The sequence below is a fragment of the Podarcis bocagei genome (genome assembly GCF_964188305.1).
Source record: "Podarcis bocagei genome assembly, chromosome: 7".
Taxonomy (NCBI): Eukaryota; Metazoa; Chordata; class Lepidosauria; order Squamata; family Lacertidae; genus Podarcis; species Podarcis bocagei.
In genome coordinates, this window is record NC_138132.1 from 88,163,269 (window position 1) to 88,188,456 (window position 25,188).

General features: G+C 46.1%; 1 protein-coding gene and 1 long non-coding RNA gene across 2 annotated transcripts in view; one reads left to right on the forward strand and one right to left on the reverse strand.

Annotated features, from left to right (window-relative positions):
• Positions 1–25,188, forward strand: part of LOC308592084 — a 145,975-nt gene that overhangs the window by 15,912 nt on the left and 104,875 nt on the right. Inside the window, exons 2-3 of the long non-coding RNA XR_014010361.1 lie at positions 2,565–4,734; positions 8,373–9,061. This is a non-coding gene — a long non-coding RNA (uncharacterized lncRNA). The remainder of the gene's footprint in view (positions 1–2,564; positions 4,735–8,372; positions 9,062–25,188) is intronic.
• TMEM230 (transmembrane protein 230) lies at positions 9,812–23,429 on the reverse strand. Its single transcript, XM_081203307.1, has 4 exons — positions 23,302–23,429; positions 17,605–17,732; positions 14,672–14,794; positions 9,812–11,392 (listed from the first exon to the last, which is right to left on the reverse strand). Exons 2-4 carry the CDS (start codon positions 17,698–17,700, stop codon positions 11,252–11,254), a joined length of 360 nt encoding a protein of 119 aa, XP_081059433.1. The 5' UTR covers positions 17,701–17,732; positions 23,302–23,429; the 3' UTR covers positions 9,812–11,251.

The window sequence follows — 25,188 nt, forward strand, 5'->3', positions numbered from 1 at the left end:
GGGACAGTCCCCGGATTTACAAATCTGTCCCGGGACAAAATACGTCACTGGGAATGAATATTGCATGATTGGTTCAACGGCACAAGACACATCATATGGGGACTTCCGGTGAGGCAAAATGGCGGCAGTGAGCAGCTCCTGAAGCCAGCCAGAGCCAACTGCGCTACCAGGCTGGCTCCGGGCTGCTGAGACTGTTGCTGCCACCACTGCCACTGCCGAAGGGGAACCGGGGATGCCTGGCACGTCAACTGGGGGAACTGCTGACACACACACACACCCCATGACCCAAATCGAGCTGAGGGCTAGAGCGCCCGGCCGACTGCCCAGTGGTGCTCCGGGGCCAGGAAAACCCCGGAGCCAACGCAGGGAGGAGGAGAGGAGGGGAAGGAGAAGGAAGAGAGAGAAAGAGGAAGGAGGAAAAAGAGGGGAGCCCCGACCTTGCCGCGCCACTGCCGCTGAGGAGGAGAGGTAGGAGAGCACCGGGAGGGCAAGGACATGTGGCTGAGCCCAGGCCCGACCTGAGCCTACTCCATGGCAGCTAGCGCTCCAGGAGAGCAGGCTGGGGCCCAGAGAAAGGCCGCGTGACAGAGGAGACCACAGAAGAGAAGATATTACTTCTTTTTTAAAACAAAAACAAAACCTTTTTTTAATAACTTTTTTTCTCTTAAAAAAAAAGCCCCTGGATTATTTGAAAAAAAACCTGGTAACCTTATACTGATGGCTACTAGTCATGATGGCTATGCCCTGCCTCCTTCAAACCTCCTCTCCCCTCACCTGACACCTGGGGACAGCCATTCCATCAGGCGGCCTCAGTGGAAGAGATAGAGGAAGCTGCAAGGTTCATTGCTAGAGGTGCACCTCCATCAGACATCAGAGAGCCAGTGTGGTGTAGTGGTTAAGAGCGGTAGACTCGTAATCTGGTGAACCGGGTTCGCATCTCCGCTCCTCCACATGCAGCTGCTGGGTGACCTTGGGCCAGTCACACTTCTCTGAAGTCTCTCAGCCCCACTCACCTCATAGAGTGTTTGTTGTCGGAGAGGAAGGGAAAGGAGATTGTTAGCCGCTTTGAGACTCCTTAGGGTAGTGATAAAGCGGGATATCAAATCCAAACTCCTCCTCCTCTTCTTCACGACCCTGAACTGTGTCCCCTAGCCTTTATAGGAACAACAGTTCAGAAATCAGTGAATGAGTTTTGATTTTCCTCTTCGTCTTCTCTCCCTTTCTCTCTTCCCTTGTGTTCCATGTTTCTTTAGGTCATAAGCCATGAATAAAGCTATTCTGAGCACTGGCTAAAACCAAAGCTTGAAGGGACAAGCTGCTTCTTCAGCCTTCATTTGTCAGTCAGGTTTGGTTAAAAGCCACCAGATGTGATGTGATAAGCCCTGCCAAGCCCAGGAAGCCGATGTGATAGAGCAGAACCGTCACAACCTATTGGGTGTATAGCATTGGGGCAGGGAGGAAGCTGTAGGAGTCAACAACAAAAATATTACAGCAAGCAGAAGAGGCTTCTCAAATTCCACAAAGTCATACTTTCTCCTGATTCCTAAGCTTACGCAACCTTCCCAGCCTTTGCTGCCTGCGTTTACCACCACATTTTTAATGCAATCCCATGAACAGAACTCTAGTGTCCAGATCAAGGGAAGGAATAGTACAGCTCTATTCTGCCTCGGTCAGACCACACCTGGAATACTGTGTCCAATTCTAGGCACCACAATTGGGGATATTTAGCCTGAAGAAGAGGAAACTGAGAGGGGATATGAGAGCCATCTTCAAATATCTGAAGGGCTGTCACAAAAAGGATGGAGCAAGCTTGCTTTCTGCTGCTCCAGTAGATTCAAATGACAAGAGATGAGAGTCCAGCTAAAGATTAGGAAGAACTTTACAATGGTAAGAGCTGTTTGACAGTGGAGTAGACTTCATGGGAAGTTTTTAAACATAAGTTGAATTGCCATCTGTCAGGGATTCTTCAGCTGTGTTACTGGCATTGTAAGGGGTTGCTTTAGATTATGGGTAGGCAAACTAAGACCCAGGGGCTGGATCCGGCCCAATCACCTTCCCAATCCGGTCCGTGAATCAGCATGTTTTTACATGAGTAGAATGTGTGCTTTTATTTAAAATGCATCTCTGGGTTATTTGTGGGGCATAGGAATTTGTTCCTTTTTATTTCCCACCACATGGTCTGAGGGACAGTGGACTGGCCCCCTGCTGAAAGAGTTTGCTGACCCCTGGTTTAGATCAGGCCCCTGTGGCAGTTTATTTCCTGGGGTAGAATCCTAAAAAAACCTCAACAACTTCAATCCTTAAAAAAGTTCAACAACTTCAGTCCTAAAAAAAAGGTTGGCCCTTTGGTTGGCCTTCATGGTCCTTCACTTGCCCTCTTTGAAAAAAGTTTGGACACCACTGGTTTAGATGACCCTCAGGGTCCCTGCCAACTTTAGAATTTAATGAAACAGTTCTTTGGCACTGTGCAGCCTTTTGCCTAGCTTGAAGATCTTTGGGTCACCATGAAAGAACATGAACAAACCTGAGTGCTCCCCCTTTCCCTCATCCTGTCTTCCCTACAGATCTGGATCAGACCTCATTCACTGCAGCGGGGGGTTTCATTCAAGAACAGTTGTTGGTTGCACTCAGTTCTCAGCCTTTGCACCATCACGCAAGGGTTTTTGCGCACACCCCTTCCCCCGGTTTGGCACCCCAGAGGCAAGGCAGTATGTTTGGAGGGTCCAGAATCTCTTTGTCCTTATTCCCAGCAGAACTCTTGGTACCATAGGAAAGAAAATGGGAGGCAAAGCAAGGCCAAGTTGCCTGACTTCTCAGACAGTGCCCAATGGACCCACTACCTCTTTATGGCTGTGGGAGAGCCAGGCTGGCTTGAGATCCACAGCCCAAATGGGGTTGCTTAAAGGATGCACCATCAGGCAAACTCTCAGCCACCCTGCAAGTGCAGAGCAGACCTGGCCCTTTCAGTGCTGAGTCGTAGCCACCCTGCCACAGACCACCAGATGGTCAAGGAAAAGTCGAGGGGCATCTACTTCCTTCACATTCTGCTTTTGGCTGTCTGCTGATGGGAAGAAAGTGTTGGGCTAGATAGAGCAGCCTCCCCCAACCTGGTGCTCTCCAGATGTTTTGAACGGCTACTCCCACCAGCCCAGTGGTTGTGCTGGCTTGCAAGAAAGGAGATTCCAACTAAACATTAGAAAGAACTTTCTAACAGTAAGAGCTGTTCAACAGTAGAACGGACTCCCTCAGGAGGTTGGAGGCTTTTCTAGCAGAGGTTGGATGGCCATCTGTCCTGGATGCTTGAGCTGAGATTCCTGCATTGCAGGGGGTTGGACTAGATGACCTCTGGGTCTCTTCCAACTCTACAATTCTATAATTCTCAGTTGGGGAAGGCTGGGCTAGACTGACCTTTGGATCTGACCCAGCATTGTCATGATTACATGCACATGTTGTTCTTTGCAAACCTATGACTGTCTTCATAAAAAGGTAAGATCCTGATTTAGTTACACTTGCACACCTGTATGCCTTATTGCAAACAAGGCTGACATTCATGCGGGTCTGAACCTTCTGCCCCCCACCAAAAAATAAAAAAATCTGGAAATTCACCATTCCCTTTGCCTTTGGTGTCTCAAAGAGCAGGACAAGCAAGCAGTTAAATCTACCTGAATTTTCTAATAGCCTGGATGTTACCATTTTGTGCGCCGGCAGTTTTGAGCTTTCCCTTGGTAGCATGTAGAAATTTCAACTTGCATGCATGCATGCAATAAATCAGTACCAATAAATATTAGAATATGTACACATACATGCACACAAGGAGCAAGAGTTTACATCCATCTCTGTCTCTCTCCAGTATTGTGAGTCTAGCAAGTGTTTTTCCTCAGACAGTCCTAGAAGATGTTATTTCATTTGATGCTCTCAGAATCATCTCGAGAAAGGGAAAGGGAGGAAGCGGACTCTGTGGCTTGAAATCAAACAAGAAGTGACAGGAATGAAGTTCCAGCAAGTCATCTCTTCCTATCCTCCAGGTTTTCGTGTCCACATTTCTGCAAAACAAAAATCCAGGCTGTCTACAAAAATAGCAGCAAGTCTCTGAGTTGCTCGATGGCAAATGTAGGGTCATATGACTAATCAGCCGCTACAAGCACAAAAGCAAAGTCTCTGCAGCCAGATGCTTTTGCTGAAATAGATGTGAACCTGTAGCTCTGTGGAGGTGCAGGCAGCACGCATCTCTTGCTAGGGCAAACAGGAGCAAACCTGAACGTGTATCAATCAAGATGAATTATCACTAAACAGAATCAGCCTATGACTACCCCACCATGCCTCCCATCTTCAGTGCTTCACTTTCAAGACGTACTTTCCCCTCCAGGCCATTCTGCTGCTGAAGAAAAAGCTATGCACCCTGACACAAGATGCTGACCAGACACTGACTCATCCTCATGAATCAGCCAACTGCTTTCCTCGCCAGCTTTCCACGCCCAGAAGCAGTTTTTGTTCAATGAATTGTACAGTCCTTTGGCCAATTAAGCAGGAGCATCTGGGAACAGGCCCCGAGATCAGATAACGGAGAAAGCACATGGCATTTGCAAGAGGAAAAATAGGACTGCATGATGCAGCAAGGTGGTGATCGACGTCACGTCTCCTTGTCCAAGTCATAGACTGGAGCAGCAGAAGAGGGAGCAGAAACACTGAATGTGCTTAATTCAATAAGGAAATGTCTGCAAAGGTTCAGATGAGGTAAGTCAGCAATCACCAGGGCGGGCCCAAGACATTTTGTCACCTGAGGTGAACCACAAGATGGCACACACGGACCCCACTCGGGAACAAGGGATGAGTGAAGATCTACATTGGGAACAAGGGGTGGGGAATCAAACCAACCTTATCCAATGGCTGAAGTGAGAATCAGAGGCAGGGGAGAAAGGGGCCACTCTGAATCATGCCACGGAGGAGACCAGCACTTTTCCTATTTGCCAAGAGGCCACTCTAGAGGCAGCTTGGTGGGGTGGCTCATAGCTGTCAACCGTCCCTTATTTGGCGGGAAACTCCCTTATCCTAGCGCCGTGTCCCACTGCTGTCCCTTATTGATGATGTCCCTTAAATTTCCCAGGTTTCAAAGGAAGCAGCTCCTTTCCCTCCCTCCCTGCCGGCCAGGGAGGAGGGAGGCTCCAACTGTGTTGCTTGGCTGTGTCTAAGAATGTGTCTAAGAATGTGTCTAAGGAGTCTAAGAATGACTGGAGGGTGGAGCTTGCATGCCTTGTGCCGATCAAATCGGCTGCGTTGCCTGGGGACTCTTCTTTGCTCAGCGCTTCCCAGCGGAGAGGTGATGGTGGTTTTCCTTGCTGCACCCCCTTTGCCGGTTTGCTGCGCTGTGGGAACCTCCGCTTGAGGCTTCGTTTGGCTGCTGGGCTGGCTGGGCTTTCTGCCTTTGGCTCGGGAGCTGGTTGACTATAATCCCTTATTTTGGCTGCTGGTCCCTTATTTTCAAATCTGTAAGTTGACAGCTATGGGGTGGCTGCCGAGGAGACGAAACATCTGGCCCCCAAGGAGCGCGCCACAGCCGTTGTTGCCACTGCAATACGTTCCTCGGAGGCTGGATCTGGATGACACCAAGCAAACACCTGTGGAAAGCTCACAAGCAGGACGTGAACGCAACAGCGCTGTCCCTGTGGTTTCCAGCAGCTGGTATTCAGAGGCAAATCACCTCCAGCAGTGGAAGCAAAACACAGTCATTGTGGCTAGAAGCTAATGATAGCCTTGCTCTCCATGAATTTGTCTTCAACCCCTTTTTAATCATCCAAGTTGGTGGCCGTCACAATCTCTTGTGGGAGCATATTCCAAAGTTTACCTGTGCGCTGTGCGAATAAGTGCTTTTGTCTGTCCTCAATCTTCCAGTATTCAGTTTCATTGGATGCCCATGAGTTGCAGTGTTAGGCAGGGGGGAGAATAACTTTTACCCACAATATGCACAATTTTATACACTTCTGTCAGGTCTCCTCTTACTTGCCTTTTCTCTCAACTAAACAGCCCTGAACGCTGTAAATTTCCCCCCTAGGGGAGTCACTCCAGCCCTTTGATCATTTGGGCTGCCCTTTTCTGAAACTTGTACAATAACGTTTGGCAGCCAGAAGCAATCACAGTCATTTCCCCAGCATGTTTTGCATAAAAGCACCTTGAGGTAGGCAGTTTTATTTTTTTCCATCTTTCTCCTATGTAGCAGGAACCCCCCCACCCCAATCATTCAGTTTGTACAAACTTCACACACTCACACACTACATGTGCCACACTTCTGTTATAAATTCATAGAAAAATCAACCATACATCGGATTTGCACTGTTCCATTTTTGTTTTACTCCATATGACAAGGACTATCAAAGGGGGGTGGCTTGGTTCTGGTCAGCCATAATCCCTTCACCATCCCAGCACATCCACAGGAGCCCTGCCCAGTTGCTATGCCAACCCTGATGGTCCTAGACAGAAGACCATCAAGATCACAAAGAACTTGCATATGGGAGTGGATTCAGCATGGACTGAAACAAAGGACAATGATCAGATCTTCCCTCTGGGGGCAGGAAACTGCCAACTCCCCTTTGTCTCCTGGAAGTGACTCATGGGGAGGGGGAAAGGAGGAACCAGCCAGGTGACAGGACACTCAGGTTACCACCACAACTCCTCCCTCAACCCCTCCTTTCTGTAATGTATGCATGATGTCAACCCCTCCTTTCTGTAATGTATGCATGATGTTTCTGGGGGTGGGCTTGACCTAGAGGATGGGAATTTCAAAAGTTTTTATAAGGTCTTGCACACCATCTTTCTGGGTCTTTCCTCTCTCCTGCAAGTGAGGGGAACACCCTGTTGCAACAGTTCAATAAAGGCCAAGCCTACAGGCTGCTGTTTTGCTCCAATTTATCCTGGTTGGTATCTTTGTTTTTGTCCAAGGGAGCCCTCGGATTTTTCCGGTAACACCTAACAATCCTGAACACAGAATTCACTTTTCCCAGAGGGAAACATGGCCCATTAAAAGGAGAGGGTTGGCGAGTCAACAGAGCAATCATCCAACACAACCACAAGTTCTCTGTCCTTGTCAGTCACCACAAAGTTGGATTTTTTGCCCTAATGTGCATTATCACTTTACACTTGTTTGCACTGAATTGCATGTGCCTGGGAAGGGAATGGCATAGACTGTGTTTGGTGGTGCTCAGATGTGCTTGTTCCAACATGCCCTGGAGGCCAGCCCTTTCAACTATGCATGCCTGGTTTCCCACCCTGCAGGGCTCATAAAAGCAAATGAACAACACTCTGATGTAACATTTGCCTCAACAGGAATGTTCCTGAACAATTCCTTTAGGCATATATGTGATAAATGTTAAGTTAAAATTGGTCATCCACAGAGAGTTACGGTTTTACTCATTGCTCATGGTATCATTCCAGAAACTTCACACTGGTGAAGAATTCTGACACAACGTTTTCCACAAGTGTACCTCCACAGATATCATTCAAAGGCAGCCCCAACAGAGGCTACTTGGGAGTTAGGAAGCATCACTTCCAGCTGCACCAAAAGAGAAACAGTAAAATTTCAGCTTGGAGAGATCCTTTTGGAGCCCTTCACAATCTCATTTTGTTGTTAGTCTCATCAGCAAACTTGGCCTCACACTATTCGCTCCTAATTCCAGGTCACCCGACACCATTAAACATTCCCTGTAATTTAGTAAATGACAACAGTTTTGTGGATTCAACATTATTAGATGGACTTTACAAAGTTGAAATCTGAGGCTGTGGGACCCTGGAAAGACCACCTTTCATTCCGTTCTTTTTCTTACTAAAAATGAAGTCTGTTATGGTTTTGAAGGTATTCTTGAAGGTGCTTGGGCAATACTTAAGGGGAAAGAGAAGGAGCAGTTCGCCCTGTATCCTACTGAGACTGAAATTAATTAATATTGTTAAGGCTCCCCCAATATCTCTGGATTCTGTAACAGGGTTAGAATTTAAGCAAATCCCGTGATTCCTGGCTTTAGTAAATGTTGGAGTTTAACCAATGGATTTAGAAGGGTAAAAATACAAGCTGGACTTTTTTTCCTGAGCAGTGAATTGCCTGGAGATGCGCTATTATGGAACAAAGGCAGTCATTAACCCAGCAAGAAAGGAATCAACAAGGCAGAAGACTTTCTGCTGGACACAGGGGGGAACCCCCCACAGCCGTCAGATGGTGGGCAGAGAGCGAAGCAATTTAGGATTTCAGGGTGGATGAAATAAGCAAACAAGGGGAAAGTGTTAGTTTTGTAAGCGGTTTGGAAATGCAGGGAAGTGGGGGGTCTCAGCCCCGTGTGGACTGGCTGGGACAAGGACACATACTAGAGCGTGGCTGATTTCATTTGCAGACCCAGGCCTGCTGCACCTTGGGGTGTAATGCTGGGATTCTCCTCCATTCAAGCTCAGGTTGTCGTTTAGTTGTGTCCGCCTCTTCGTGACCCCCTGGACCAGAGCACACCAGGCACTCCTGTCTTCCACTGCCTCCCGCAGTTTGGTCAAACTCATGCTGGTAGCTTTGAGAACACTGTCCAACCATCTCGTCCTCCGTCGTCCCCTTCTCCTTTTGCCCTCCATCTTTCCCAACACCAGGTTCTTTTCCAGGGAGTCTTCTCTTCTCATGAAGTGGCCAAAGTATTGGAGCCTCAGCTTCAGGATCTGTCCTTCCAGTGAGCACTCAGGGCTGATTTCCTTCAGAATGGAGAGGTTTGATCTTCTTGCAGTCCATGGGACTCTCAAGAGTCTCCTCCAGCACCATAATTCCAAAGCATCCATTCTTCGGCGATCAGCCTTCTTTATGGTCCAGCTCTCACTTCCATACATCACTACTGGGAAAACCATAGTTTTTACTATACGAACCTTTGTTGGCAAGGTGATGTCTCTGCTTTTTAAGATGCTGTCTAGGTTTGACATTGCTTTTCTCCCAAGAAGCAGGAGTCTTTTAATTCCGTGGCTGCTGTCACCATCTGCAGTGATCATGGAGTCCAAGAAAGTAAAATCTCTCACTGCCTCTATTTCTTCCCCTTCTATTTGCCAGGAGGTGATGGGACCAGTGGCCATGATCTTAATTTTTTTGATGTTGAGCTTCAGACCATATTTTGTGCTCTCCTCTTTCACTCTCTTTTAAGAGGTTCTTTAATTTAAAGAGGTTGTATGTATAACTAAACCATACAGCATAAAGACACCACCATCTCCGCTGTGCCTCATTTCCAAAAAGAAATACAGACCTTGGTATGTGTTCCTAGTACCCCTGGAATGTTGCACTGCTCAGAGATTGGGGTGGCGTGTAACAATATTCTTCCCCACCACCCCGCTTGCATCTCCCTTACTTTCTGCTGCTGTCTCCTATGCCAATGTTTAGATTGTAAGCTCCTCGGGGCTGGGATTGCACATTGTGAAACACACGAGGAATGCTGATGTGAACACAGGAAGCTGTTATCACCTACAAAATCTTTCCCAGATCTATCTAAAAATGCAAAGCAGGGGTTCTGTTATAGATCTAGACTTTTTCTCTGTGGCAGCATCTCCAAAAAGGTTTTTGTGGTCCTAGACTCACAGGTGTTGGCTGTCCGCAGGGAATCCAGTGCCTCAAACCCTTCAAAAGTCAAGCCCTGAAGCGAAGTTTGCTAGTTTCTGATAAAGGCTCTGGAAAGTAGGTCAAATGGTCAGGGTAAGGGATTTCTTCGGAACAGCCTGTCCCTCCTTTGTGGCCCCGATTCTTCCATTTCCCCTTGCCGTGTTATCGACAAAAATCAAGAACCCTTCATATTGCTTAGAAGATGACATTAAATCAAGGTAGAATATTGTATGTTCTTTATTTATATTAATTACATATTCTGCAAGCACAAATTAAAATCTCATTGCATACATCCTCTTTTGCATTCTAAAAGCTGTGTGAACCTAGCATGGAATCCAGACTTAAGCAGAGGTTTAGACAAAACAAAAGGAACTCTTATTATGCAGACTAGGATTTTTCTATGTATACAGTTCAGGAACACTGCATAGCATTTAGGCCAGCCTCCTCTAAAAGATGGAGCCCTCCAGGTACTTTGTCCTACAGCCCTCATCAACCTTGCATAGACTGGCTGGGGCTGATGGACATTGTAGTCCAAAACATCCAGAGGGCACCAGGTTGAGGAAAGCTGATTTAGACAGTGGACAGAACAAACAACTACAGCATTTTTGAATAGTTGCGTCCCACTTGACAACAGTTTTTGAATTCTGCTGGGGGGGGGGGAGACGTAATAGGAAACCTTTTGGCATGGTACCTGGGAAAGAGACTTTTAACAGGGGTTGGAACTGATCTAATCTGGGTCAGCCAGACAGAGGTGTGTCAACTTTGGTGTACTTTGGATCACCCACAAAAGTGAGAGACTCTGTCGGACGTGGCTTACAAAAGTGTGTGCATGTGTTATTCTTTTAATGCTTTCTTATACGGTTTCTTTTTTGCTCTTGAACTCATTGTTTGAGAGGAAACAGAGTGTGTATGCCATGGAGGACATGCTTTTTTCTGGGTTTTCAGTCTTTTCTCTATTTTTATGTATCGCTTAGTTTTATGCTGAACCACCCCGGGGCCAGTTCCCAGGAGTGAATGGCGGTATCTTGCAGCCTGAGTCACGACAGCTACACACCACTTCCAGATTTGTGCTCTCGGGATTCTACAACAGCTTTCACAAAAGAGTTTAGCAAAGTATCAGCAAGGACTAGTAATTGGGCTTCTTGGAAAATGTCGTGTTCTAGGTGGTGTTAAAAGCCACCGTCTATTTTCCTTAAATTTCGACCGGCTCCTCAAAAGGTCAAATTGCTAGACTGCCTGCCTGAACAGATTTCTTGGTCACACAATCAACAGCCACTAGTTCCAGTTCTCGCTTTGCAGATTTTCAGCTCTAGATAAAAAGCCAACTCAGAAGAAATACCAACAGACTTAAAAAAGAAAAACCCAAAACAAAAACACCTGAGTTTCTTCCTCCCCCTTAAGCTCACGTGTCTCCATATGGAACTGGGCTAAGAGGCACAGCTGCATTTGCTGCCCAGAAATAACTTCCCATCTCAAAGAAAACATGTTTCCCGTGACAGCTGCTCACATGTTTTGCTTTGCATGATGTGGCAACATTCTCCCCTAAATCAAAAGGAAATTCTGCAGAAACCCCCATTTTCATTTCGTGGTTTGTTTTTTTGCAAAAGTTGCAAAAACTTCTCTTCCTAAGAAAAATCTGTGTTCTGCCATCTTCTAATCATCAAAATCAGGAATGTCGTCATAAGAATAGCCCCTGTAGCCTTTGGAAGCAAAATACGCAATACGCAAATGATAGAAGCCAGGAAGGAAGACCAGGATTCCGATGATCAGGACAGGGATCGCTCGATCGGTTCCCTGGAAAACAAAAGAGAATAAGGGCTTTTTCATACCTTGGCCTGGAACAGCTAGCCTTCTCTATACCAGGCCACATGCAGCTAGATGTGCAGACTGAGGTGAGGAGATGTGAAAGTTCTGCCTGCAATGGCCCATTCACCCGTTCAAAGTCGCAGCCATCATTGCACAGGAAAACCAGCACTAAGACTGTGAAAGCCAGAGGGGGCAGAAGGCCACCCAGTCCAAACTGGGACCATTCACACCAGTCCCCTTTCTTGCTTCCTCCCACATCACCCCAACCACAATGTACTTAAGTGTTTTGCTTTGCATGATACAGTACTTAAAACATTGCAAAGGGTTAGGCTAGATGATCCTTGGGGTCATTTCCAACTCTACAGTTCTGTAATCCTGGATGTTTCCTGAAGAAATGATCGCCGGGCGTGGAGCACACTTCTACCCGCAGACAGGCCTCAGCTGTCTGAACATCATGCCCTCTATCTAATCTTTGCTCTCTTAGTGGTCTGCCGTGCCCTGTCTGTGACCTTTGTCTCCTTCGTCATACATTGTTCAAGGGGAAAATGATGCGGTGGAAACAGGTGCCAAAATAATTTTGTGCCACCCCTCAATCTCGGGATTGGAAGATGTGTAAAGGTCACAGTCTAAAATGTATCTGACTGGTTTTGCATATTGTGCTAATAAAAGGAGCTTCTACAGAGCTAACTGGCAGCTTGCTCCCTTGCCAGCTTGCTTATGCACAGCTCATCTGATGAACAACACCTGACTCGTGTCCTTTACTTCACATATATTAGAAAGGAACACAAACTTTCTCCAAGGTCACTATCAAATCGAATTTGGGGGTGAGGGTATTCCGGTATGCAGAGATCAGTTAAAGACTCTGGATAGACTCTATACGGCCTAGGACCCTCGTACCTACAGGACTGCCTCTCCTGGTATGTCCCACTGAGGACCTTATGGTCTTCAGACAAAAACATCTTGGAGATCCCGGGCCACAGAGAGGTTAGGCTGGCCTCAACCAGAGCCAGGGCTTTTTCGGCTGTGGCTCCAATCTGGTGGAATGCTCTGTCACAAGAGACTAGGGCCCTGCGGGGCTTGACATCTTTCTGCAGGGCCTGCAAGACAGAGCTGTTCCACCAGGCCTTTGGCCAAGGCATAACCTGACCTGGTAATCCTCACAGAACTCTAGCCCAATGGTTGCCATCAATTTGATTTGAACTGATTTTATAATGAATTGATTTTAGAATGCTGTGTTATTTCACTGTTGTTAGCCGCTCTGAGCCCGGCTTCAGCTGGGGAGGGCGGGATAGAAATAAAGTATTATTATTATTGAAGACAAAGCCACTCACTCCAATATCCCCCAAATGTAGCCCAGCTCTTGATCCCGATGTCATGAGAGAAATGCAAGGGGTACAACCCCCAAGACCAGCCAATGACATTCTAAGGGAGGGTGGGGCAGCACCAGTGTGTGGTCAGTGCCATGGCACTTACTGTATTTTTCGCTCTATAGGACCCACCTTGTTTTAGAGGGGGAGAAGAAGAAAATAAATATCCCCCTCTCTATGCAGCACCCCTTCAGCGAAGCGGCAGGAGAAATGGAACCTCTTCCATTTCTCCTCCCGCTTAGCTGAAGGGGCGCTGCGTCTTAGCTGAAGGGGCACCTACCCTTCAGTGAAAGGCGGCTATCCCTGAAGCCTGGAGAGCGAGAGGGGTCGGTGCGCACTGACCCCTCTCGCTCTCCAGGCTTCAGTGAAGGCAACCCAAAGCCTCCGGAGTGCGGTGGAAGCACTCCCACTGCGCTTCGGAGGCTTCGCATTGCTATCGCTGAAGCCAAGGAGCCTGCATTCGCTCCATAAGACGCACACACATCTCCCCTTAATTTTTGGAGGGGAAAATGGGCGCCATAGAGCGAAAAATACGGTATGTGCTGCTTTCTGGCTTTCTACTGAGGCATCTGGTTTGCTACTGTGAGAACAAAGTGCTGGATCAGTTGCAGGAAAGAGAACTCTCCTCATGTGCCTGAAGCGGAGCGCTGCATTCCTTCCTCCATGAGGAAATGCGGATGGCGCAATGTCTCCACATGTGGAATGTGCCCATCCTCAGCTCTGGGCTTTCAAAAAAGTGTGAGAAAAGGAAGCAAAACTCACTCGGATTCCCCCTCTGCTTCACCTTAGTTCATAACATCCAAACTGTTGTCAGGCCCATGGAACGGCCTGAAGGAAGACGTCACACGCCAACTTCTAAAGGCTAGCAAGTTAACAACTTGACACCTGTTTAACTACAAGATCACCTTCCCCCTGTATGTGCCCATTGGGCTGCTTCGATCAGCGGAACTGGCATTGCTATAAGTGCCACATAATGCATTTGTAAAAATTCAATCTTTTAGTGTGGCAGTACCTACACTCTGGAACCCCCTGCCTATTGACACCAGGCAACTGTCTTCGCTGTACCCTGTTCAGTGCCTGCTAAGAACATTCCTGTTCAGGCAAGCCTAGCCAGATGTTTAGAAATTTACGCAATGTGCTGTTACTTTATTGTTGTTAATTTTTCCTATTGATAATTTTATCGTTTTATCTTTTCTGTAAACTACTTTGAGGTCTTTTTGCTTTTTACAATTAAGCGATGCACAAATTTTGTGAAATAAATACCTAAGTCTAGTCCCAGGATGGGAGACCTCTTGGTGGGTGAGGAAGCCACTATTTGCAAAAGCTGTAACAGGTCACCAACTATAACTTTTTCAAAGCACACATAGATACCCTACTGGTCAAAACTGAGACAAAATAGCAGCCCCTCCGTTACCATGCCCCCAAAGTCCCTTCCAAATCCTGCATCCAAAATAAATGACTCCTATGTACAGTGGTGCCCCGCAAGACGAATGCCTCGCAAGACGGAAAACCCGCTAGACGAAAGGGTTTTCCGTTTTTGAGCTGCTTCGCAAGACGATTTTCCCTATGGGCTTGCTTTGCAAGACGAAAACGTCTTGCGAGTGTTCCGATTTTTCCCCTGCTTTCCCCCCCTTTTTCTAAGCCGCCAATAGCCTTTTAACTGCTAATCCGCTAAGCCTTTAATAGCCGCTAAACCGCTAATAGCGCTAATCCGCTAAGCGGGTTGCTTCGCAAGACGAAAAAACCGCTAGACGAAGAGACTCAAGGAATGGATTAATTTCGTCTTGCAAGGCACCACTGTACAGCTCCGCAAGAATGCAATTTTGATGTCTTGTATCTCAGTTAGCTTATGATCGTTCCAAGGCCAGGTCAGCCCCAGCAGAAGAGCTGAGCCACTTACTCCTTTGCTGATGTATCCTGCCAGGAGCAGAGCCCCAATGATAATGAGAAGGGTGCCAATCAGGAACAGCACAGTGGCCAGAGCAATGGCCTTGTAGGGAATCTTGGGGGGGCTCCTCTTGAACTAAAGGAGGAAGAAGAGACAGGTCAGCATCAAAAGCATCAATGGCCACTTTCAACCCGCTTATGAAAGCATCACACTTCCATGGAACCACTAGAACCGCCAGCATGGATGGCTTTGGCAGGAGTAGACGACAAACGTGTAGAAGTCAGGCTGATCAGCGGCAGATGAGAGGAATCTGTGTGTTCACACACAGGAATATCCTCAAGGATCTGATGACGGGGTTAGTACATCAGCATCAAACTCCACAGAGTTTCAGAACAGTGGGCTAGAAATACTCTGGGCCAGAACCAAACAAGGTCACTGAGAGACACAATTACAGCCCCCTTCTCTCTCCCCCCCCCCCCAATGCTATGTGCATTAGCTGCAGGTAAACAATGGAGAGGCTGAAGAGGAAGGAAATCTTTCCTGAGGATATACAGTGGTGCCTCGCAAGATGAAAAGAATCCATTCTGTGATTCTCTTCGTCTAGCATTTTTTTTTTTTGTCTTGCGAAGCAAGCCCATTGAAGGATTAGCGGATTAGCGCTATTAGAGGCTTTTAGCGGCTTATCTGCTGATTGGATCAGCTGATAAGCGGCTTAGCACTATTAGCGGCTTATCTGCTGATTGGATCAGCTGATAAGCGGATTAGCGACTTAGAAAAAGGGGGGGAGGGGGGGAAAAACTAGCAGGAACTTGCAAGACATTGTCGTCTTGCGAAGCAAGCCCATAGGAGATTCGTTTTGCGAAGCACCTCCAAAACGGAAAACTCTTTCGTCTAGCGAGTTTTCCGTCTTGCGAGGCATTTGTCTTGCGGGGCACCACTGTAAGTTGGAACTCAACTCCTTCAGATAAATGTTGAATAGTACTCCAGTGCCAGTGATTTAACCAGGCAATGGAGCCATTGGGTGGGTGGCTTTCAGGCTTCATCTAAGGAGCCCAAATCAACTCTGTTTTTAGCATTGGAACAGCCCAGCAAAAAATACCCCCCAAAATAAAAAACCCTCCTTGCATGGGAAAGGGAGCAACTTCTTCCACTGGTAGGAGGAGTGCATTCAGATTCGATGATCCTGGAGTGCTCCCAACACAGGTGCTGCCCACCCAGGAGGGTTCTGCTGTACTGGCTGAAAGTGTCACTGCCAGTGGGGTAGTGATGGTAGAAGAACAGGTAAAGAGCATAACCTAAGGACACAGGCAATTGCCAGGTCTCCAAGGAAAAGCCTCCTAGGGAGCAAATGTTACAGAAAACTCTGCATGAAACCTGGGATAAATGCTACCAGCCTGGGCTGGGCAGCCCAGCGGCCTGCCTTCAGTACAAAGCTACTTTGTACGTTCAGCCAATATAGCAGGCAATTCCAGGTCTGCTTTAATGCTACGACCAGCTAGCGTGACAATGCTGCCTCCAAGTGGCCCACTTTTAATGCATCTTCATAAACACACAAAACACAGGAAGAGGGAAAACCCCAACCGACCCTGGAACAGAAATGAAATGTTCTGGGTGTGTTTGCCGCCCTCTCGCCCCAAAACCCAACCTCCACTCTGATGGTAATATCTCCATTTGGGACTGGCTTGCTTTTCATCCCTTTTCTGAAATTATCACCTGCAAATATCAGCTCCCCATTTAGACCTGAATCTCCTCCTCTGGTCTTGGCAAACCAGGATGCTTGAGGGAGGAAGTTGCCCCTCTATAGTAAATGCAGAGTGAAGTTACAGGGAAAGCTTCCTCCTCTGGAGCCAACACCCCACCCCCAAGAAAGAAAGAAAGAAAGAAAGAAACCCACATTCGCCCATCTTACCTACAGGACCGCCTCTCCTGGTATGCCCCGCAGAGGACCTTAAGGTCCACAAATGACAACATTTTGGAGGTCCCAAGTTGCAAGGTGGTTAGATTGGTCTCAACTAGGGCCAGGGCCTTTTCAGTACTGGCCCCAACTTGGTGGAACGCTCTGTCACAAGAGACTAGGGCCGTGTGGGACTTGACATCTTTCTGCAGGGCCTGCAAGACAGAGCTGTTCCGCCTGGCCTTTGGTTTGGACTCAGTCTGACCCTTATGTTTCCCTCCCCTTATGGTTTTGATCTATGGGCTACTTTTAAAATGAGGCTGCATTTTAAATTGCATTTTAACCTGTATTTTAAATTGGTCGTCCGTCCCCCCCATTATGATTTTACTGTAATTTTACTGCTGTTAGCCACCCTGAGCCCGGCTCCAGCCGGGGTATAAATAAAATTTATTAATATTAATATTATTCGACTCTTAAGGAACAGCGTGAACAGTTGTGCATTTGCACTAGTGCCCACAAATCTTGGCTTGCAATGGTGGGGTCATCTACCCCTCTACTCTCCTCAGCCTCCTGTGCAGAGGAATCAGGAGAGGCATGTGGGCTGTCTCTTTTATGCTGAAGTTTTGAGAAGAGAAGGCACAGCAGAAGAGGCTCCTGCTAACGCTTACATTCTCTAAGCTGCCGTGGAAATGCAACCTTTTGGGATGGAGGAAGAGACAGGCATGTCTGAGCTCTCAGCTCCACAGAAGCAAAGAAAAAGCAAGGAGGCCAGGCTTAATACAGGAATTGCTTATTTGCGTTGATAGGGGCTTTAACCTTTCAATAGCAACCCCAAGATGTTGACTGGGTTAACCCTCAAGTTCCCAAAGTACAAAACCCTTTTGGGTTATACAGAATGCTCCAGTCTCGGTAAATGGCTACATGTAATAGCAGGAGGATACTGCAACCTTGTAAGGAATATCTGAACTCAAGTGACGATCACGGCAGAAGTGGTGCTTCTGAAATGCAAGGTATTCATTTTGTCCTGGTTCTCCCCCCCCCCCCATTTTACCTGAAGGTCAATGTAGCCTTCATCTGTGCTCGCAAGCTTGGAATATTTCACTTTGCTGCTGGGGATCGAAGCTGCCAGGTTAGTTCGGGATGGCATCTTTACCAGTAGGAAGCATCAGCACCTACAGCCTGGGAGAGAGAGAAAAAGCTCTTGAGGGGACAGGAAGAGAGTAGGAACAGCGGGTTTTAATGCAGGAGAGGAACTGAGACAACAAAGAAAAGCAGCCTATGTTACTAAGGGCTTGTTTACATTTGAGCATTAGTTTAATTGTTAATCCATAAGAACAGTGTGCTGGATCAGGCCAATGGCCCATCTAGTCCACCCTCCTGTTCTCACAGTGGCCAGCCAGATGCCTGCAGGAAACCCATATGCAGGATTTGAGTTTAAGCCCTCAGATAGAGAAGTCCCTATCTGCACTGGCCCACAATTTAAGTCACAGAGAGGTTTCAAATGAAAGGAAACCAAAGAAAATTCAGACCATAGAGAGGAAGGTCTGGACTACTTTCAGTCATAGATGGGGACTCACCAGGTGTAGAAATGCAGTTGTTTTAAAGCATGCATGGAGAACGCAGGGCAGACAATCCTGTTCAAAAACCAGAGTTGCTCCTGGCCTAGATATGCCACTAGAAGCCAGAATGGCCCTGATGGCTGAGCCATTCGCCTGGGGAAATGGCCAAGGAGGTTTGGGGGTGAATAAGTCCTAGCCCTCCACCTGCTGTGCTATTTTAACACTGCAAACCACTTTGACCCTGGACTTTATAAAGCCCTGTAATTTCTTCCTGCTGGGGATCGAAGCCCTGCGGTTTTTATGCCATTAGCAAGTTACATTGCAAGCTATATCCACAGAGCTTGAATCAGCAGCTTTTGTTTTCGGAGTGCGGGGCAAGGCTTCCAAGGAGCAAAAACATCCAAGGAGTGAAAACATCTGGTCCAATGCGTTCATAATAATAATAATAATAATAATAATAATTTATTATTTATACCCCGCCCATCTGGCTGGGCCTCCCCAGCCACTCTGGGCGGCTTCCATAAAAACCAAAAATACAGTAAAATGTCATATGTTAAAAACTTCCCTGAACAGGGCTGCCTTAAGATGTCTCCTGAATGTCAGGTAGTTGTTTATCGCTTTGACATCTGCTGGAAGGGCGTTCCACAGGGCGGGCGCCACTACCGAGAAGGCCCTCTGCCTGGTTCCCTGTAGCTTTGCTTCTCGCAGTGAGGGAACCGCCAGAAGGCCCTCGGCGCTGGACCTCAGTGTCCGGGCAGACTGATGGGGGTGGAGACGCTCCTTCAGGTATACTGGACCGAGGCATGCAACATCTTGCCAGTACAGCCGCAATGCTCTCTCTCTCTGTGTATAGGAGGTTCTTTGAGTGTTTCTCAAACTTAGGTCCCTAGCTGTTGTTGGGCAATAACTCCCATCATTCCTAGCTAGCAGGATCAGTGGCCAGGGTAATGGAAATTGTAGTGTAAGAAACACTGTATTAACAGAACACAAGCTGACACCACCCCAATCCCTGTGAACAGGGGAATTACATTTGAATAAACAGGGGAAATACATCAGGTATTCTGGCAAGGGCTAGGCTAACACGCTCATCAAGAATATATTGTTTTGTTACTTCTAGCTCACTCTTCCTCTTGATAGCTATCCATGGAAGCTAACAACTGTAGTTAGACGTAAGGCATAAAAACAATAATTAAAATACATCAAAAATTAGCAAGAAAAATAAATTAAGATCTGGAAGGCACAGGGAAGGTGTTTGTTCAAGTACTTTTGCCCCAAGTTGAATGGAGCCTGGTAGCTATAAGGCAGCCAACATTAACTGTAGCATTTCCCATTCTCACTGCGCAAGAAGCCCTCAGCTCAGTTTAAATCCCACTTCAGCCACAATGATCACCGAGGTAACAAATATGACCTTAAAAGCACTTTGATCATTCAAAGCAATCACAGTTTCATTTTTAGTTACTTACACAATGGTCCTATATCTCTACAGACACAAGAATAATTCTGCTCCAATGTGAGAAGCAGCATTCTCCCCTCTCCTCACCACTCTCTGCCACACACACACACACACACACACCATAGCGGTCAAGCGTCCCTTATTTGGCGGGACAGTCCCTTATCCCATCACAATGTCCCGCTGCTGTCCCTTATTGATGATGTCCCTTAAATAAGCTACTGAAGGTAATGGGGCCCTTTCTATGTCCAGCTGTCCTTTGTCAACAACAAATTGTTGCTGGTTTTTTTGTGTTGAATATATGCTATATGGTAATTTATGGACTTAATGGGTATCTAAAGCCATTTGCATGCAACAAAATATGTATTTTATCAAAGTAATTGTTGATCCCTTATTTTGGCTGCTGATCCCTTATTTTCGAGGCTGCTGGTTCCTTATTTTCAAATCTGTAAGTTGACAGCTATGACACAGATTCCATGAGACTCCAGCCATTTCAGACCCAGAGCGAACCTTCTTCTGCAGCAACATCTCAAGTGGTGTCAGGTATCCAGCCTCCACTCAGTTAGCTTAAGGAAAAGCTCGAATTTCTCCCTGCTTAAAAAAAAACTCGGAAAAAACTACTAAGATGACAGCTTCCTAGAAACAGGTAGGTAGCTGGTCTGCCGTAGTCAAAACAAAATTAAAGAAATTCCTTCCAGTAGCACCTTAGAGACCAACTAAGCTTCTTAGAAGGCACTGAAGTGGCTAATTCTCTTTTTATAGGTTCTATTTCTGAAAATCACAATTTATATCAGGGAGGCTAACAGCTGCAGAAACATTGAAAAGCACTACAGAAATGACATTATTAAATGAAACAAACTCGTATTACTAAGCACTGGATTCTAATTCCTCATACATTTATGGAACACAACTGTCCACATTCACTTTAGGAACAATGTATTAAAGGCCATTGTCTCTTGAGAAGGTGACCCCCCAACCCATTGCAATATTAATTCGAGATCAGATTTCACACACAGATCCACATAAGAAAAAGATGAAAATATAGAAGGGCTTTGCCTTTCTTCCAAGGGCAGTGCTTTTATTCTCTGAACAGTCATGTGAGAGAAGGTGGTGACTGACCCTAAACCAACTGACAATTTCCATAGATGAATTTGGGAGGGGTACCCCCTTCCTAATACTCCATCCACCACACCTCTCCCCCTCTCGCTGGATCAACTTATCCTAGTCATCTGTGTCGCACTAAGGAGTTAACAGAGCTTTGCTTTTGGAGTTAAGCTTTAAGAAAGCTGGAGGGCTTGATCCATCCATTTTGGAGTCAGAAAGGTGTTCCTGGAAAAGTGTGCCCACTTTAAAAATCCCTTTAGAGCACCACACCAGCAGTTTAGCACCCAAAAGCACTTGGAAGTACCTCCCAGGGCAGAGGAATGCAGAATCTGCATGCAGCCGATCCTAGTCTGACCCAAACCACAACACTATGCGCCTACGCACCTCACCTCTATGTGACTTGAGACAGCAAAATATAGGGGAAAGCTTTGCCAGAGCTTCTGCTATTGTTCACACTAGGAAGGAGAAGTTCAAAGAGTCATTTGTGGGTGGTGAAGCCAGTGATTCTGGTCCTTCAGCCCCACCCTAGAGCAGTTTAAAAAGGCAGCCCCTGTTTTCACTAGTGACATAGCTGAAAGGACTGTGAAAATAATTGGTTTACAAGAACAAAGGTGAAACTTGAAAAATATTATGTCAAGCTTAAATATTTGATAAATAAAGGGAAGAATCGGAGACATAATAGCTGAAACGTATAATTTAAAACAAGCTTTGAGAGAAGGTGAAGCATTGCCGAATAAGATTTTGAAATGGGAACACAGAGAAGGGAGATGTGAGGAGGTCGATGAAACAAGTTAAAGAAAGATAAAGTTATGGAACATTGGATGTGTGTTTTAAATGTTATTGTGTGTTTTTATGTTGTATTGCGGTATTGTTTTCTATGCTTTTTCTTTAATGTGTTGTAATTTGTTTTGTTGTCTTTCTTTTCTTTGTAATTTTTAAACCTTTAATAAATATCATTTAAAAAAAATAAATAAATAAAAAGGCAGCCCCTGTTTTCACTGCTGTTCCAGTGCACAACAACTCGGTTACAGTGGTGCCTCGCAAGACGAAAAGAATCCGTTCTGTGAGTCTCTCCGTCTAGCGGTTTTTTCCTCTTGCGAAGCAAGCCCATTGATGGATTAGCGGCTTTTAGCGCCTTATCGGCTTATCAAAGGGGGGGGGGAGGAAAAAAACCCCGCAGGAACTCGCAAGACATTGTCGTCTTGCGAAGCAAGCCCATAGGAGATTCGTTTTGCGAAGCACCTCCAAAACGGAAAACTCTTTCGTCTAGCGGGTTTTCCGTCTTGCAGGGCACCACTGTATTTCTATGCTGGCCAAGTTAAGAGAAAATCTTGCTCCAAAATGGCCCCCTTCTAAAACGATATGCACTGGGGTTCTTTTAAACTTCTTTCTGCAATTATAAGCCTACACCCAATTTTAAAACGAGTAACAGAAATCAAGATACCATTATCATCCAAAGCTACATCGTCTTGTCAATGGCTGAAGACTGCATGGAACTTTAGAAAGAAAAACTGGAGCAAAACACGCTTCCAAACGAGTCGAAACAAATGAGAGATGCCTACAACTTAAGCAACACCAGGAAGCAGAAGCCCCCACATGGATTCCATTTACAAAAATGTTTTCACCCTTGTGGAGCTTTATGCTGCTCTTTCCTCTTTTTAATATCATAAATTATTTTTATTTTGCAAGCCACCTAGATAATTTTATGTACAAAGGTGACCATAGCATCAACTTAATAGTAAACAAACGCACCAGCAGCAACTGTAGCCCTTTTGGAGCTACTGCTCAAGTTCCCCAATGATGATGATGATGATAAATTATTATTTATACCCAGCCACTCTGGGCGGCTTCCAACAAAATATTAAAATACAATAGTCCGTCAAACATTAAAAGCTTCCCTGAACAGGACTGCCTTCAGATGTCTTCTAAAAGTCTGGTGGTTGTTTTTCTCTTTGACATCTGGTGGGTGTGCGCCACTACCACGATGTTCAGCACCTTAAATTGTTTTAAAACGCACTCCTGCAATCTGGTGCGCCCAGATGCTTTGAATGACATCTAGAGAGGGGTCAAATCACCACTTGGCCATGAAGCTCTCTGGGTGACGCAGGGCCAGTCACACATTCTCACCGGGTTGTTTTGGGGATAAAACGGAGATGAGGAGAACTATGTAGGTCACCTTGAGCTCTTTGGGGGGGTGGCGGGGGTATAAATGTAGTGAGCAAGTGAATTTTGATTTGTTTTATTTATTTATTTTTGTTTGTTGTGGGTGCTGTTTTTAAGTAGGGGGGAGGTGGGGGTATAAATGTAATAAGCAAATGCATTTTGATTTCATTTATTTATTTTTGTTGTGGGTGCTGTTTTTAATTAGCAAATCAGGGATCCTGGCGCCAGACACAGAATGCAAACAGGAGCAGACAATGGCAGCTTTCCCCCAAGAAATAAGCAACCACCCCCTCGGCCACGGAGCTTGCCGGGCGACGTCTCGGCCTGGCCCACCTCGCAGGGTTGCTGTGAGGATTCAGCCAGGAAGCCGCCCGCCCCCCTGAGCTCATTGGGCCCGAGGACTGCGGGCCCCCGAGGCGAGCCTCCCCTCCCTGCGCCTTCCCCGCCCTGCCCGCCCGCCCTCCCTCCCTACCTGCAGGCCAGCGCCATCTCTCCGCTCCCTGAGGCAGCCAGACCCGCTTCTGTCGCGCCGATTCTGCTGACTGTCCCCCGACACCCCGGCCGGAAGTTTACGGTCCTCGCGCCAGAGCCGCTTCCGGGTCAAGGCGCCTCCGTCTGATTGGACGCTGCAGAGGTTGGCCCCGCCCCCCGAACGCAGGCGCTGTTGAGCCGAGGGCCGCCACAAGGGGGCGCTCTACGCCCAGGGATTTGCCTCGCCTCGTTTGCGCTGCTTTGAGGAACTGCAGTATTTATGGATGCTTTTGATACCGTATTGCGCTGTAATAAAAATATTCCCCAGCCACTCTGGGCGGCTTCCAACAGAACGCTAAAATACAATAACCTGTAACGATGTAACTTTTTATTTTTATTATTATTATACCGTATTTATGGATGCTTTTGATACCATACTGCTCTGTAATAATAATAATTTATTAATACCCCGCCTATCTGGCTAGGTTTCCCCAGCCACTCTTGAGGGCTCAAAGGTGAAGGGTAGGTAATAAGTAATAAGTAAATGATTCAATTTGTTTTTTTGTTTAAAATTCAGCCACTGAACCCAATTCAAAAAACAAAGGCTCTTCATTTCTTTTCTTTGATATGAGTTATGAGCTTGGGGGATCGGGGGTGCATCAGATGTAGAGTATATCTTGATTTTCACTAAGGCCTTTTGCAAATTCCCCCATGAAATTCTCTTCCAACTCCACAATTCTCATTCTATAATTTATCAGAAGTCTCTGCAGCTCAGCACACTGCCACATCATAAGGTTATTTTTAAAAGACCAGTAAATAATCCCCTACATGACAGATAGGACAGATTTATGCAGCAGTTAAGAACTATGAAATTCTGTCCTCCAGAAGGGAGTAATAGCCACCAACTTGAAGGATTTTAATGCATGGAGGGCTAGTAGTCATGATGGCTATTGCTCTACCTCATTTGAAGGAATAGTTTCAGAGTGGTAGTTGCCAGAAGCCACAGGAGAGGGGCTAATGTTCAATCCTCTTTGTTGTTTTTTTTTTAAAAAATTTTTTATTGCGTTTCTTTCCATAGGTTGACAGATTAATTTACATAGCAACATACAAGAAACATTTTTTTTTATATATATGAAGAAAAGTAGAAAAAAGAAGACAAAAGTTAAATATCATCAAATTCACTTTCTTTTGGACCTCCTCACATCCTCTCAACATTGCTTTCATTATTCTAACCAGTTCAGCAATTTATTATCTTGTTTCACATCTTATAATGCCTTTGAGTTTATTATGTTACCAATTTCAAAAGTTTGTAGTTTGTTTTCAAGACTTTTAATAAACATAATATTTTGTTTCTAATTTGTCTCGTTTTTTCATCATTACTTACTTTACCATTTACTTAGATAAATTGCAGAAGCATGACGTTTCTTAATCGTGCACAATCTTAACATTCAAACAACTTATAGTATTTTTGCAAATAGTCCTTAAATTTTTTCCAGTCTTCCTCCATTGTTTCTTCGCTCAGATCTCGGATTCTGCCAGTCATTTCTGCCAACTCCATGTAGTCCATCAGCTGCGTCTGCCAGTCCTCCAGTGTGGGTAAATCTGGTGTCTTCCAGAACTTTGCAATAAGGATCCTTGCTGCTGTGGTTGCATACATAAACAAAGTTCTATCCTTCTTTGGCACCTTCCGGTCCACCATGCCCAGAAGAAAGGCCTCTGGTTTCTTAGAAAAGGTATATTTAAATACCTTTTTCAGCTCATTATGTATCATTTCCCAAAAGGCCTTTACTTTCGGGCAGGTCCACCATAGGTGAAAGAATGTCCCTTCTGCCTCCTTGCATTTCCAACACTTATTATCAGGCAGATGATATATTTTAGCCAACTTGAC